The sequence below is a fragment of the Ranitomeya variabilis genome, chromosome 5 (assembly GCF_051348905.1).
Source record: "Ranitomeya variabilis isolate aRanVar5 chromosome 5, aRanVar5.hap1, whole genome shotgun sequence".
NCBI classification, from domain to species: Eukaryota; Metazoa; Chordata; class Amphibia; order Anura; family Dendrobatidae; genus Ranitomeya; species Ranitomeya variabilis.
The window spans coordinates 272,391,540-272,406,999 of record NC_135236.1 but is presented as its reverse complement, the minus strand read 5'-3'; the positions used below and the strand labels follow the sequence as shown (position 1 = coordinate 272,406,999).

The following is a 15,460-nucleotide window of genomic DNA, read 5'->3' as shown; positions in this document are numbered from 1 at the left end:
TCTGGTCCTAATTCCTCTTTACTGTATTCCCGTTGTTCACTGGTTAGTTCTGTTCTTAGGAGTCTGCCAGGATCCCATCCCTGACAGGTCCTCTCACTAGCTCTTCCCAGTTACTTCTCTCCCTGTCTTCCTGTCCAACCCCCAGTTTTACCAGAGTGTGAGGAGTGGCCTACTAGATAGAACCACCCCCCCTGGTGGCCGGAGTGTGAAGTGTAGTGTGAGTGTTACCTGGTCAGAGAAACTCCTTTAGTGCAATCAGACGTAACATCACTCCCCTTAGTGGCAGAGCGACATTACTGCAACGACCAGGACTCTGGGGCGCTGCATTATTTTCTCTGAAGAAGCCCCCTTTTAGACTGTTTGGGACATCTGAAAGAGTAATTAAAGAAAAGGTGAGCGCTACCACGGGTCCTGTGTCATGCTAACAGCCAAAGCATCCTGAGACCATTCATGTGTGTGGTTGCTTTTTATACAAGGGAGTGGGCTCTCTCACAGCTTTGCTTAAGAACAGTGCCATGAGTAAAGAACAGAATGTATACATCCTCCAAGGGTAAATTCCTCCAACGATTCAGGAGCAATTTGGTGAATAACAATGATTTTCCTTGCATGACAGAGCACCATGTCACAAGGATAAAGTGATGACTCAGTGGCTTGGTGAACAAAACATTGACATTTTGGATCCTTGGCCAAGAAACTCCTGAAATATCAGTCCTATTGAGAACTTGTGATTAATCCACAAAAAGCAGACGGACAAACAAAATAACAGAAATTGTGATAAACTCCAAGTACTGATTAGACAAGAATGGGTTACCATCAGTCAAAATTTGGCCCAGTCCATCTGCAAGGCTGAATTGTAGAAGTCTTGAAAATAAAGGTCAAATGTTGAGTATTTACATAAACTTGATGTATTTGTCAATCAAAGTATAAAACCCTATGGAATGCTTATATTTGTACACCTGTAGCCATTCAAACATCTGATTAAAAGGTCTAAAAGTACTGAAGCAGAAAACTTAGTGAAAACCAAAATGTTTGTCAATCTCAATACTTTTGGCCATGAATGTACACCTATTTTGTCTCTCCATTTTTCTCCTCAGATAAAGCTCTTACTGACAGGTCCTATTTCCTTTAAATAATATGGATGTCATGGACTGGATATGCCAAATACTTAGAAAGGAATACCTCTTAAATTATTTATTTAAACAAAATTCAAGTTTTTGACACAATTCTTACGGTATATGTTTTCCTGTGTCTGTGAAGTGTTTCAGAATTATCTTCTGTAATTTTTTGTTCTTTTTTTTCTCCTGTTTATAGCTACTCTTCATTTATTCTGACATACCTGTTCAGGGTTCTGCTGTGAGCTGAAACCTGGAACTGACTCCAATTTATCCAAAGTCCCTCCAGTGTGCCCCAGTCCTCTCCCACTGATCATTGGAACCTTAAATGAACATTAGAAATTACAAATAGAAAAATAAAAAAAACTGTTTCAAAAAATCATCCTTGGAGACATTTTTTCTGTAGATGTGACTTGTCTATGTAATGCTACGTTCACATTTGCGTTGTGCGCCGCAGCGTCGGCGACGCAACGCACAACGCAGGAACAACGCATGCACAACGCTGCGTTTTGCGACGCATGCGTTCTATTTTTGAATGCAAAAAAAATGCATCATGCTGCGTCCTCTGCGCCATGCCGCTTGTGCCAAAAAGGACGCATGCGTCCCAAAACGCAACGCAACGCATGTCCATGCGCCCCCATGTTAAATATAGGGGCGCATGACGCATGCGGCGACGCTGCAGCGTCCGACGCTGCGGCGCACAACGCAAATGTGAACGTAGAATTAGGCAATAAATGACATACTACCACTTTCCAAATGTTTGTGATTGAATTGTGTGTTCTTAGGCGCTGATCACGTCTAAAATATTACATTTCATAGTTCTTGAATAACATTTTGTAAACAGAAATCAGAGAATGTTGCTGTTTTAAAAAAAAAAAAATCCACACCTACACATATCTCTTATTAATAAGGTGATGGAACGTGAAGTAAGAATGAAACTACAGGTTTTCCAGATTTGTTATCAGATTACAGTGCGCGCAAAATACACAGGATGAGAGTCGTGCCTGCCAACCTCACAACTTGATTCTATGTCATATATGGATTTTTAAAATATTTTATTCAAGCTAGTTAGTTAACTTTTTAACAACACGTGAGGGCACAAGTTGGGAGGAAGTCTATGACTAAGGCTCAGGAGCTAATCTCACTCCATATTCTCCTAAATGATCTTAGAACATGCTACTGTCACATCAGAAGATGAACTTGTTCCCAATAGCTTGACCCATTAGGTGCTTTATTTAATAGTTACTACTGGGGTCCCCTATGACACACCATCTGGGCCACATAACGCATCTAAGGCAGCCATCTTAGTACTCTGACTAATCAATACACTGCAATGCTTAGTTTATGCAATTGTAGGTTCGTTTCTTAGTGGAACCATCAATGCACTAAAAAATTTGGGGTCTTTTTGCTAGATTTTAACACGTGTTATAAGTTATTATAGTCACTATCTGAGGCTTGGCTGGTCTCTGCTTGCCACATTCTCTCCTACTAATGCACACTGACAGTGCTCTCTTTTGCTGGCCTATGACACTTCTCATCAGAGCCAGCAAGGGAGCTCACGGTCACTGTGCATTGTAAAGGAAATCGCACAGTGACAGCTGAGTGGAGCTTGTACTGAGTATATTTTGGAATTGACAACCAATGCGTGCTCAGTAGAGCTGGGACTAGGCCAGTCACTGTTGACGCTATGTTTAAGGGTGGGGACAGAGGCTGTGGCCGCAGCCCCTTTGCCCCATACACTGGTACACTGGGGATTCGCAAATGAAATGTCATCAAACCGGAAGCAGGTAAAAAAAAAAATAAAGCAGCTAAAGAGAGTAGAAAAGGAAGGTAGGTACTTTTTAAACATAGTATATTTAGAAAATCTATTATTGCATTAAATAGATATACATTTAGGATTAAATCCGTACTAGTTTTGGACGACCCCTTTAAGAATAGACCATCAATGGAAAAGTCCGAGACAACCCCTTTTAAAAGGTAAATGGCTGGGATTGGAGTTTTTCTCCATTCTCAGCATTCAGTGCATGACTATGGTGGTCAAATACTTGCCTCTGATCATGCAATCAACAACGACATAGATGTACGTTATCCTGCAGGAACTATCTCCCGATGATAATGAACCTGTATGTTATTCGTTGGTTGTTATGGGTTTGTATGGCAGTGCTCTCTTGCACATTGGGAAGCAATTGCTAATAAGCGTGCCTCACTGGCAGGTATTGTTCACCTGTTCCATTCATTAAAATCGAACATGTACATGATACCTGACAATTGTGCATGCGTCCCGGCAGATATGATAAGATTCCTACTCATTGGCGACACTTACGTCCTAATGCGGCAACATAGAACCTGTTTAAGGATTAAATCATGGGTCCTGATAATTGGAGCTTGAGGAATATCTGAAAATACTGTGAATAATAATTTGTGAATAATAAAAAAAAAAGTAATATCAGTAGAATATAATTGTTTGATTTTGGCAGCAGTACTGAATATCTATTGCTTTGGGTAATGCTTCAACTAGTACAAGAGCTGCCTATTTCTGGTAGAAAAATAATGGACATACTTATACTTAGTGACTAGTACCTTGCAACCACAGGCAGCGAGTGCTGGAGCCAGAGGTAGGCTTACTTTGTCCCCAACTCCTCCTGTCGAATGCTTGTCCACCAACAAACCACTCCATTCCTCTGGCCATTCTAGTACACAACCAGAGGCCACCATTTCCTTTGTCAATGTCATGGTTTCTTCTGGGCTCATTCCTCGAAGTCGGATTGCCATAAGCAAAGCGCCTAGAGATACAAATGCACAATGTCCTACACTGTATGCATGTTTGATGTTTGACTTTTTATATGTTAACATTAACGCCGCTTCACAGAACTAATGAAGAAAAAGCTTTTTTTCCTTTATCAAGTTTGTTGTATTTTGCATTCACTATATCTGGTTAAGGCCTTTAATTATGTGGCACTAATTAAACAAGCACCTCAATTAAAGTTTTCATCATCTTAATATATTATAAAGATCATATTATATACTGTGGGTATAAAAAGTATTCAGACCCCTTTACATTTTTCACTCTTTGTTTCATTGCAGCCATTTGGTAATTTCAAAAAAAGTTCATTTTTTTCTCATTAATATACGCTCTGCACCCCATCTTGACTGAGAAAAAACAGAAATGTAGTAATTTTTGCAAAATTATTAAAAAAGAAAAACTGAAATATCACATGGTCATAAGTATTCTGACCCTTTGCTCAGTATTGAGTAGAAGCACCCTTTTGAGCTAGGGCAAGCAGGTGCTGAGATGCAGTATGCAGTGATTGTAGAGCAGTACAGTGTAACAATATTATTTATTTTAACAGTAAAGGTAAAGTTAATCTCCTCACAGGGAGTTAATGAGCAGTGAAGAAAATGGTTAATAGAACAACAAGAAATAAATGAAATAAGCAGAATGAGTGCGACAGTCTGAGTTTCAAATGGCACTTATTGTAGCTCCTGCTGGTGTTCCTTAGTCCGCAGTCCGAGGGCAGTAGTAGTACCGGCTACGGCCGGTATAGGGTCCTCCATTGAGGTCCAAGATTAGCGATCCGTCTTCTGGCAGCAGTGGCGGTCTCCGGTTTTACCCGCTGAGCCCCCAGTCCTTAAGCCCACACAATCAAAGCGGGAAAAGCTGCAGAAGTTTCTATACCAAGCGTGGGCTGATGCGCGCTAGCCAGCAAAGGGAACCGCACCTCAATGTCCTGTAACTGGCCCACGCTTTTCTACAAGAGCACGGTTTGGCTGGGCGCATGGTGCTTCCCACAGTCACTGTCCCGCTGGAGCACTCAGGAGATGTCGGCTGCCATACGTCGCAGTGGCAGGGCTCAGGAGCGGAGCGCACTTCCCACCCTGCTGTGCTCTACCTGATGGTGGGAAAATAACACCTATTTCACGCACTTTTTCCTCTGCTTCTGGCTTCAACATGCCCCCTCTTCCTCGGTCATGTGACCTGTTCGGTCCCCTATTCCTTCCCCCGGGCAACGTGGGACACAGTCTTAATAGTTCCGGACCCGGCTCAATACAAGTACCCACAGCCCAGTCTTCCACCTTACACTATACAGCCATGAGTCTTCTTGGGAATGATGCAACATGCTTTTCACACCTGGATTTGGGGATCCTCTGCCATTCTTCCTTGCAAATCCTCTCCAGTTCTGTCAGGTTGGATGGTAAACGTTGGTGGACAGCCATTTTCATGTCTCCCCAGAGATGCGCAATTGGGTTTCGGTCAAGGCTCTGGCTGGGCCCGTCAAGAATGGTCACAGAGTTGTTCTGAAGCCACTCCTTTGTTATTTTAGCTGTGTGCTTAGGGTCATTGTCTTGTTGGAAGGTGAACCTTTGGCCAACACTGAGGTCCAGATCACTCTGGAAGAGGTTTTCATCTAGGATATCTCTGTACTTGGCCGCATTCATGTTTCCCTCAATGACAACCAGTCGTCCTGTCCCTGCAGCTGAAAAACACCCCCATAGCATGATGCTGCCACCACCATGTTTCACTGTTGGGATTGTATTGTGCAGTTGATGAGCAGTGCCTGGTTTTCTCCACACATACCTCTTAGAAATTATCACCAAAAAGATCTATCTTTGTCTTATCTGACCAGAGAATCATATTTATCATAGTCTCGGAGTCCTTCATTTGTTTTTTTTAGCAAACTCTATGCGGACTTTCATATGTCTTGCACTGAGGAGAGGCTTCCGTCAGGCCACTCTGCCATAAAGGCCTGACTGATGGAGGGCTGCAGTGATCGTTGACTTTTCTCCCATCTCCCTACTACATCTCTGGAGCTCTTATATATAGTTAGAACACAGTTATACCATTAATGTATGAACTACAATAATATATATTCTCCTCAATATTTTTTTAAAATTCACCAATACTTGGTATACTGTGTACGTGAGTGACCACCGCCACCTAGTGGAGACAAAAACCCAGACACCTTTTTATGGATTATCAGAGAGCACCAAGACAAGAAAGTGTATTCAAGATAATACTTTATTCAATATACAATAACTCCATACAATAATATATAATTAAATAACCTAAAATCAATAAATAACAACAAAAGTGCAACGTGCTATAATTAATTATGAGAAAAAATATAAATAGGCATACTTTAGGGGCCTTATTATATTTTTTCTCATAATTATAGCACGTTGCACTTTTGTTGTCTCTAGTATCAGTTCACATATAAGCAGTGAGGTCTAGGGAGTACCTATGTGAAATTGGCCGGCATATTTTATGCTATCATCTTTTTTGTCCTGTATTCATTTATTGATTTTAGGTTATTTAATTATATATTATTGTATGGAGTTATTGTATATTGAATAAAGTATTATCTTGAATACACTTTCTTGTCTTGGTGCTCTCTGATAATCCATAAAAAGGTGTCTGGGTTTTTATCTCTGGAGCTCAGCCACAGTGATCTTGGGGTTCTTCTTTACCTATTTCACCAAGGCTCTTCTCCCACGATTGCACAGATTGGCTGGACGGCCAGGTCTAGGAAGACTTCTGGTGGTCCCAAACGTCTTCCATTTAAGGACTATAGAGGCCACTGTGCTCTTAAGAACCTTGAGTACTTCAGAAATTCTGTTGTAACCTTGGCAAGATCTGTGTTGTGAATTCCGTTCTCGAACTCCCTCCTGTGGTCATGAATGGTACTTCGGCGAGTTCTGTTCGTGGACTAACTCTGGTGGCTGTGAGTGGAACTGCTGGTTCTGAGGTTGTGTCCTCAGCTGCCCTCGTTTGCGGCTAGGCTGGCTTCTCTATTTAACTCCACTCAGATCGTTACTCCATGCCAGCTGTCAATGTATCGGTACTGGTTCAGATCTCTCTCGGATCTTTCTGATGACCTGTCTACTCCAGCATAAGCTAAGTCCCTGCTGGTTCATTTGTTGTTCATTGGTGTACTAATATGTTTCTTAGTGCTTGCTAAGTTCTTGTCCAGCTTGCTAACATGATATTGCCTTGCTAGCTGGAAGCTCTGGGTTGCAGAGTGGCACCTCCGCATCGTGAGTCGGTGCGGGGGTCTTTTTGCACACTCTGCGTGGCTTTTTGTAGTTTTTTGTGCTGACCGCATAGATTCCTTTCCTATCCTCAGTCTATCTAGCAAGTCCGGCCGCCTTTGCTGAAACCTGTTTCATCCCTGTGTTTGTGACTTTCCTCTTAACTCACAGTTAATATATGTGGGGGGCTGCCTTTACCTTTGGGGGAATTTCTCTGAGGCAAGTTAAGGCTTATTTTCCTATCTTTAGGGGTAGTTAGCTCTTAGGCTGTGAAGAGGCGTCTAGGGAGAGTTAGGTACGCTCCACAGCTATATCTAGTGTGTGTGTTAGGATTAGGATTTGCGGTCAGCAGAGTTCCCACTTCCCAGAGCTTGTCCTGTCTTTCAGTTTAACCATCAGGTCATTCCAGGTGCACCTAACCACCAGGTCCATAACAGATCTGTGCCTTGCCACAATTCTGTCTCTGAGCTCCTTGGCCAGTTCCTTTGACCTCATGATTCTCATTTGGTCTGACATGCACTGTGAGCTGTGAGGTCTTATATAGACAGGTGTGTGCCTTTCCAAATCAAGTCCTATCAGTTTAATTAAACACAGCTGGCCTCCAATGAAGGAGTAGAACCATCTCAAAGAGGATCACAAGGAAATGGACAGCATGTGATTTAAATATCAGTGTCTGAGAAAAGGGTCTGAATACTTATGACCATGTGATATTTCAGTTTTATCTTTTTATTAAATTTGCAAAAACGTCTACATTTCGTTTTTTTCAGTCAAGATGGAGTGCAGAGTGTACATTAATGTGAAAAAATGAACTTTTTTGAATTTACCAAATGACTGCAATGAAACAAAGAGTGAAAATTGAAAGGGTTCTGAATACTTTCCATACCCACTGTAGCACTGTGTACTTATGTGAGATGTGTGACGACTCACCAGAGAGGTATTAATGTGTATACATATGTGCCCACACCAGTATAACACTGTACCTGTTGTAAATAGATTTGCTTCTCTACAGTAATGCTGTTATTCAGTCACAAGATGTCACTGTTGTCTAAGATTTGCTGAAAGACTGTGAGATGCTTGTAAAATTACAAAGGCTTTCACTGATGTGAAACACAGGAAGAGGAAGTGTGGACATCTTAAGGGCAGTCTGCAGCTAATGAGAACAGGGAGAGGATGTGCTGGAGATGAATCCAACAACATCCTCTCGTGGAAGCACCTCACTGGGACTAACATAGGAAGCCTCAGAAGTAAATATAAAATATAACTTTTAATGTAACTAATTAAAACAACACAAATCCCATACATAAAAAGTGCACACTAGGTTCACCCTACATTATGGACCCTGAAACTTGAACCCTGACTAACAGCGGAGGTTGGCACCCTAGTTTTATCAATACAAAAATGGCGCCCCCACTCGTCGGCAGCTGACCCTCACTACCCTGATTATCCCTCCCTGAAATCAGTCGCCCAATCATGCAATAATGGGGATGGAGGGTAAGAAGTCAAGACCAGTGAGCAGCTGAAGCTCAGGATGTGGGTAGGCCAGTGTCAAAAAACGAATGGGTAAGTGAACCATTGAGCATCATTCAGATGTTGTTTTTTATTATAAAGTAAATATTGTTGATATCTGATATTCCCGTATTTATATATCTCCCCTCCCTTTGCTGCCTCCTATCTGATTCAGCCTGTCTATCAGTGGAGGTTGGCAAACTACTTGACAGCGGATATGGTGCCCCCCGCTGAACAATGGCTGACCCTGGGAGTCGCGAAGATACAAGGAAGAATGCAGGCAGGCAACTTTAGCTCCACACTGAGGAGAAAAATCCCTCAAAGTCAAGGATTAATAATCAAAGAACAGTATGTGAGACAGTTCAACTAAGGCAGACAGCATAAGGGGGAATTTATCAGATCAGTAGCTTGTAACCTCTACGCGTTTCACCACACATGGCTCGTCAGGAGATAGGATGAAGTCATGTCACCATCAGTGTATGTGCACACGTCAGGATTTCTTGCAGAAATTTCCTGAAGAAAACCGGAAATTTTCTGCAAGAAATCCGCATTTTTTTTGCGTTTTTTTTCCTGTTTTTTTCGCGTTTTTTTTAGCATTTTGCAAGCGTAATTAGCTTGCAGAATGCTAAAGTTTTCCAAGCGATATGTAGCATCGCTTAGAAAACTGACTGACAGGTTGGTCACACTTGTCAAACATACTGTTTGACAAGTGTGACCAACTTTTTACTATAGATGCTGCTTATGCAGCATCAATAGTAAAAAGATATCATGTTAAAAATAATAAAAAAAATAAAAAATGGTTATACTCACCCTCTGCAGACAGCCGATCTCCTCAGCGGCATCCGTTCCTATAGATGGTGTGTGTGTGCAGGACCTTCCATGACGTCGCGGTCACGTGAGCGGTCACATGAGCGGTCACGCGACCAATCACAAGACCGCGACGTCATCGCAGGTCCTTCACACACACCATCTATTGGAACGGAAGCAGCAGCGTGCACCAGAGAGGCGGGAAGACTCCGGGGGCCATCAGAGGGTGAGTATATGACTATTTTTTATTTTAATTCTTTTTTTTTTACCAATTATATGGTGCCCAGTCCGTGGAGGAGAGTCTCCTCTCCTCCACCCTGGGTACCAACCGCACATAATCTGCTTACTTCCCGCATGGTGTGCACAGCCACATGCGGAAAGTAAGCAAATCAATGCATTCCTAGTTGTGCGGAATCCCCGCAATTCCGCAAATTTAATGAACATGTTGCTTTTTTTTCCCGCGATGCATTTTTTTCCGCGAAAAAATCGCAACATTTGCACAAGAAATGCGGAATACACTGTAAATAATAGGAGGCATATGTAAGCATTTCTTTCGCGTTTTTATCACATTTTTATAGCGAAAAAACGCGAAAAAAACGCAAAAAGTACTGAACATGTACACATGGCCTCAATGCAGCATCAGTGCAGGATCAATTCATCCTACCTCCTGAGGAGCCATGTGTGGTGAAACGCGTAGAGCTTACAAACTACTGATGTGATAAGTACCACCTTCCGCTGTCTGTCTTAAATTAACTGTTTTACATACTGTTCTTAGATTATTAATTTTATTCCTCCCTGCAGCCTCTGGCTTTCAGTAATAGGGGTGGTCAGCATGGCAGTGAGTGGCAGCAGTAACCGCGCCACGACAATGACTGACAGCTGGCTCACTGCAGACTAATAGCGTTTCTTAACATGACAGGTTCCCTTTAAGTTTTAGTTATGCCCCTGAGCAGAGCAAACGAAAACATGCCGCAAACTCACAGATACTGTATGTATGATATGTATAGAACTACATCATCTGTATTGTGTGGATGCATCTGAAACGAAGAGGGCATTTTGTAGGTTTTCAAATATTTTGTGGATAATAGTATATTATGCTATAAGCTATGTTTCTATTCAAGTGAAGAATTGTTCTGGTTACCTAGCTGACATTCTTGTGCTTGGCCGCTCATTGTTACTTTTATCACATGTTTGATCTCTTGTGGGGACAATGTCAAGCCATCACGTTTCTTCGCAATTGCATCAAAAATGCGAAACTGGGAATCATCTTGAAAAGAAAACAAGGTAAAATAAATCACAAAGATATCCAAGAAGTTTTATAAACTATTTTTATAATGTACGTTATATATCATTTTTCTTTCCTTATTATTGTCAAGAAATGTTACAGATTGGCAGCTTTCTGCCTATGCACAGTGAACACAGAAAGCTACCAATCGGTGGTGTGGGCGGGGTTATTCAGCATTCAGAGAACTGGAAGAATGTAGAACTGCAGCAGATAAAACAGGGATTTTATAAAATTTGCAGGAAGAAACCCAGTATGTGACAAGTTGCTGGAATCAGTGTCTGTATCCCTACACTATGCTGCTCTCAGATGGGGTAGCAAAAACCATGTGGCAGATTTCCTTTAAGAATAAGGGGGTTGCAAGCTTATTGATCATCATAACACTCCTAGACTTTAATGGAGACCATGCACAGGCATGGAAACTTCTTTATATGACGGCAATAGGGGATCAGGTGAGGTCCAGGTTCCAATTTTAACCCATAAATAATATAGAGCCTTCCCCTTGGCTCTTCTAGCGTACCTTCGCCTCTAGGAACTGATATGGACGACATCTGAAAAACAAGAGAAAACATAAGTTACCTTTCCAGTCCGGATGCCGTCCTTGTGCCAAGCGGATGGTACACGGACAGCACACAGTGCAATACATGTGAAGCGGTTCTGATGAATGATTATAAACTTTATACACTTTTAAAAACTGACATATGGGTGACAATATGAATGAAAAAAATAGTGTGTATTTTTTTCTGGAGAAAAAACGGATGATATTACAAAGGCTTGGTGGAACCCAGTTTTACAGTGCAAATATCCAATTATAATATTTGTAGAAGTAGGACATTTTTTGGAACACTGTGTAACATGGGAGCTGAGCTTCTTTTTCTACTTTGACAAGACAGTACAGCTGGCTGTATTACAATGGGTTAATCATTACTATGGAAAGCTGCTCTAGATTTATAAGGTCCTATACGCACATTCCAATGAAATGTTCAGTTCTGAATAATGACTTAACCCCTTAACCCCCGAGCCATTTTCCGTTTTTGCGTTCGTTTTCTGCTCCCCTTCTTCCCAGAGCCATAAGTTTGTTTTTTTTATTTTTCCGTCAATATGGCCATGTGAGGGCTTGTTTTTTGTGGGACAAGTTGTACTTTTGAATGACACCATTGGTTTTAACATATTGTGTACTGGAAAACGGGAAAAAAATTCCAAGTGCAGTAGAAAAGCGCAATTCCACAGTTTACCATGTTCACTACATGCTAAAACTGACCTGCCATTATGATTCTCCAGGTCATTATGAGTTCACAGACATCAAACATGTCTAGGTTCTTTTTTATTTAAGTGGTGATAAAAAAAATCCAAAATTGTAAAAAAAAATAAAATGGCGCCATTTTCTGAGACCTGTAGCATCTCCATTTTTCGTGATCTCAGGTTGGGTGAGGACTTAGTTTTTGCATGCCAAGCTGACATTTTTATTGATACCATTTTGATGTAGATACAATCTTTTGATCACCAGTTATTGCATTTTATTGCAATGTAGCGGCAACCAAATAAGCGTAATTCTGGTGTTTTGAATTTTTTTCTCGTTACGCCGTTTAGCAATTGGGTTAATTCTTTTTTTATATTGATAGATCGGGCGATTCTGAACATTGCAATGCCAAACATGTATATTTGATTTTTTTTATTGTTTTATTTTGAATGGGGGGGTGATTTGAACTTTTATTTATTTTTATTTTTTTTAAACTTTTTTTTTTTTACTGTTTTCATCATGCTTCAATAGTCTCTATGGGAGACTAGAAGCTGCAGTACTTCGATCACCTTGGCTACACAGAGGCGATGATCAGATCGCCTGTATGTAGCAGAAATGCTCACTTGCTATGAGTGCCAACCTCGGAGGGGTGCTCATAGCAATCTGGCAATGACAACTACAGAGGTCTGCTGCAGACCTATGGTTGTCATGTCGACGGTCGGTGACCGGCAATCATGTGACGGGGTCACCGGTGGGTGGGATAAGTAACGCTCTTCCTGTAAGCATGAGTTAAATGCTTATGTCAGAAACTGATTCCACCCGCAGCTGTTGCGGGCACATGTCATGTATAGATCAGCTGTCATGTGACCGGAAAGGTGTGGGCTCAGCGACATAGCCAGCACCAAACAGGGGGAGTCCGACATGCACGCACTATTACGCCACATGTTGGAAAAGAGTTAAAAAAAAGTCTGTTACATCCGAAATGGAATTTCAATTAATTATACCATGAAATAGGGGACAAGTCACATAGCCCCTATGAAAATTATAAAAGCAACGTACATACTGTGTGTGTGGGAAAGCAGGGTGATCCCTGGACATTGGCCGCATCGGTGTCCCCGAAACGCTCCCCTCTGCAGCTCTCGACTATGATGAGGTAGAATTCTACGGCCCATTGCCTATCGGCCCAGAAAAGGAACAGGCACTTGAGGCTTCCAAATTGGCTGCTCTATTGAACCTGGGCACATCCCCGTCCTCGCCCGCACAACCTGACTCCACTACTTAACTTGATTTCACTTACTCAACCTAACTTCACCACCCAACATGACTTAGGCCGCATGGAATGGACAACAGCAGGAGTACCACCTAACCGATATGAGCAAGATCAATTTATTTGGCAGCAAATCATCCAGGAGATGGAAAAATGTCAACGCTTACTTCAAGAACTCTCACCCGTGGAATGGCGAGCTAAAGGAGAGGGGGAGTGTAAGAAGAGGGACCGTGTCATGGGTACCTTTCTTGCGCTGGGTTTGGAACTGTCGAGGCTGTCTCCTCTCCTCTGTTGTCTGGGGGAAGGCATAAGAGACCGGAACAATGTTTGCAGGCGGAAGCATCTTCCTTCTTGCTTTGAGTGTATGACACGTCCCTGCGTCATCCACACAGTCTCCTCGGCATTGTGCTACTGCACAGGCGTACTTCTCTGCCCTGTTGATGGCAGAGCAAAGTACTGCAGTGCGCAGGCGCCGGGGCTCTTTGACCTTTCCCGGTGTATGCACACTTCAGTACTTTGCTCTGCCCTCAACAGGGCAGCGAAGTCTGCACAGAAACGCGATGCTGTGGAGAATGTGTGGATGATGCACACAAATCAAGAAGGAGGGTGACTTCTAAAGAAGATGGGAGGTGCCAGACCAAGAACATCGACACTCCTAGGACCAAACCGCCCTGCAGGTCAGTACATTAAAAGTTTTTCTGCTCTTACAGGTCAGATTGGGGACATACATACAGAATATTATAATGCTGTATATCAGCCCTGATAGATTGTAACCATATCTCATACGGTGATAGGTTCCCTTTGCATGGAAGATTTAAGGTGAAGAAAAACAACGCACCTCTCTTGGAGGCTGTGATTTGTGCTGTCCAACAGATTAAGAAACTGACAGACTTCATGTATGGAAGACCTATGACTGTTATTGAAAACAAGGGTGGCTATATTCATTACTAATGTTTTTATGCATTTTTGTACATTTTGAGTTGTTTGGTTCTTATTTATGAATTTTGCACAAAGCTAAGAATTTTAATTTTTACTGACTTTTGGCAACTGTTTAGAGCAAAAAGTCTCATGTTTTGCAAAATATCAGGGAAAAAAATGGCTCAGGAGTTCCTGACGTTCATAAAACCACTTCAAGGCGTACATTTATAACAAATTTTGCCACTGTTTGGAAAGTTGCAAATGATGAAAAAACATCTGGCAACCCTAAACTCCACACATAGTGGCACCCCCCCCCCCCCCCCCCCCCCCGAAAATAGGTGTACACACATAACAATAGTCATAAAAAAAGGTGCAAATTGAAGAATGAATTTAATGCCAAAAAAGGTGTAACACACCAAAAAGATTTAAAAAAAACAAAACAGGCAGATGTAATAATAAATCAGACACTATTTAGCTATATACAACATGGCACTATGTATCTGCCTGTTGTATGGCCAATTATCTAGATACTTTACTGCCAGCTCACCAGCTATATAATAAAGGAAACAATGTAAGCACCAGTATGTGAAATGAAAATTAACAATTCTCATTGCCTTTCTGACAACATAAGCTATAAGTTCATAGTACAGTAAAGGACAGTAAGCAGAGAAGAGGCTGGCAGCCTGGCACTACTTCCTGCCCCTGACAGTGCAGATGTTTGCTTTGCTTGATTTGACACATAAGACATTACGGTATATAGAATTTACACAGAATAACAAACTCACCTCAGATGCCCAGGTAGACAATCTGTAAACACCCCTTGTGTTGCCAGCATGTGCCTCCCTGTGCTGGCAAGAATCTGATCAAGCTCTTGTCTGTGGTTTCGTTCTAGTTTCCTCTCTCTAGCTCACTGTTCTTTGCAGTTGTAGCTCTTGTGTTGTGCTGTTTTGTCCAACCCACTTTCTTCTGCCAGGTTTTAACTTTCTTGTGCAATAGTTTATTGGGCGGTTTCTGTAGAATTTAAAATCGCTGGTTCTCCTTTAGAAATTCTTCTGTCTGATTTTATTTTCTGCGTCTTCTTCATAGTGTGATTTTACCTAAGCTGATGACACAGAGGTTACGCTCCAATCAGGAGCTGGATGATGATGGGTGGATGTAAGTTTCCATAGTACTCATTTGTACTGTTTTATGTATTAACCCAATAATGACCAAGCCTGTTTAGGTCTCAAGTTTTGGATTTTTTTTTTTAGTCGAGATAGCTGTATCAAGGCTTCCTTTTTGAAGATTTGATTAATTTTAGA

The 15,460-nt window shown here is 41.8% G+C and overlaps 1 protein-coding gene across 1 annotated transcript in view; it reads right to left on the bottom strand.

Moving 5' to 3' along the window:
* TYMP (thymidine phosphorylase) overlaps window positions 1-15,246 on the bottom strand; it is a 60,629-nt gene extending 45,383 nt beyond the window's left edge. Inside the window, exons 1-5 of the mRNA XM_077264321.1 lie at window positions 14,945-15,246; window positions 11,255-11,285; window positions 10,594-10,719; window positions 3,693-3,895; window positions 1,337-1,435 (exon numbers count right to left, since the gene is read on the bottom strand). Of these exons, the coding sequence (XP_077120436.1) occupies window positions 1,337-1,435; window positions 3,693-3,895; window positions 10,594-10,719; window positions 11,255-11,285 (459 nt within the window). The 5' untranslated portion in view covers window positions 14,945-15,246. The remainder of the gene's footprint in view (window positions 1-1,336; window positions 1,436-3,692; window positions 3,896-10,593; window positions 10,720-11,254; window positions 11,286-14,944) is intronic.
* Window positions 15,247-15,460: the final 214 nt, after the last annotated feature.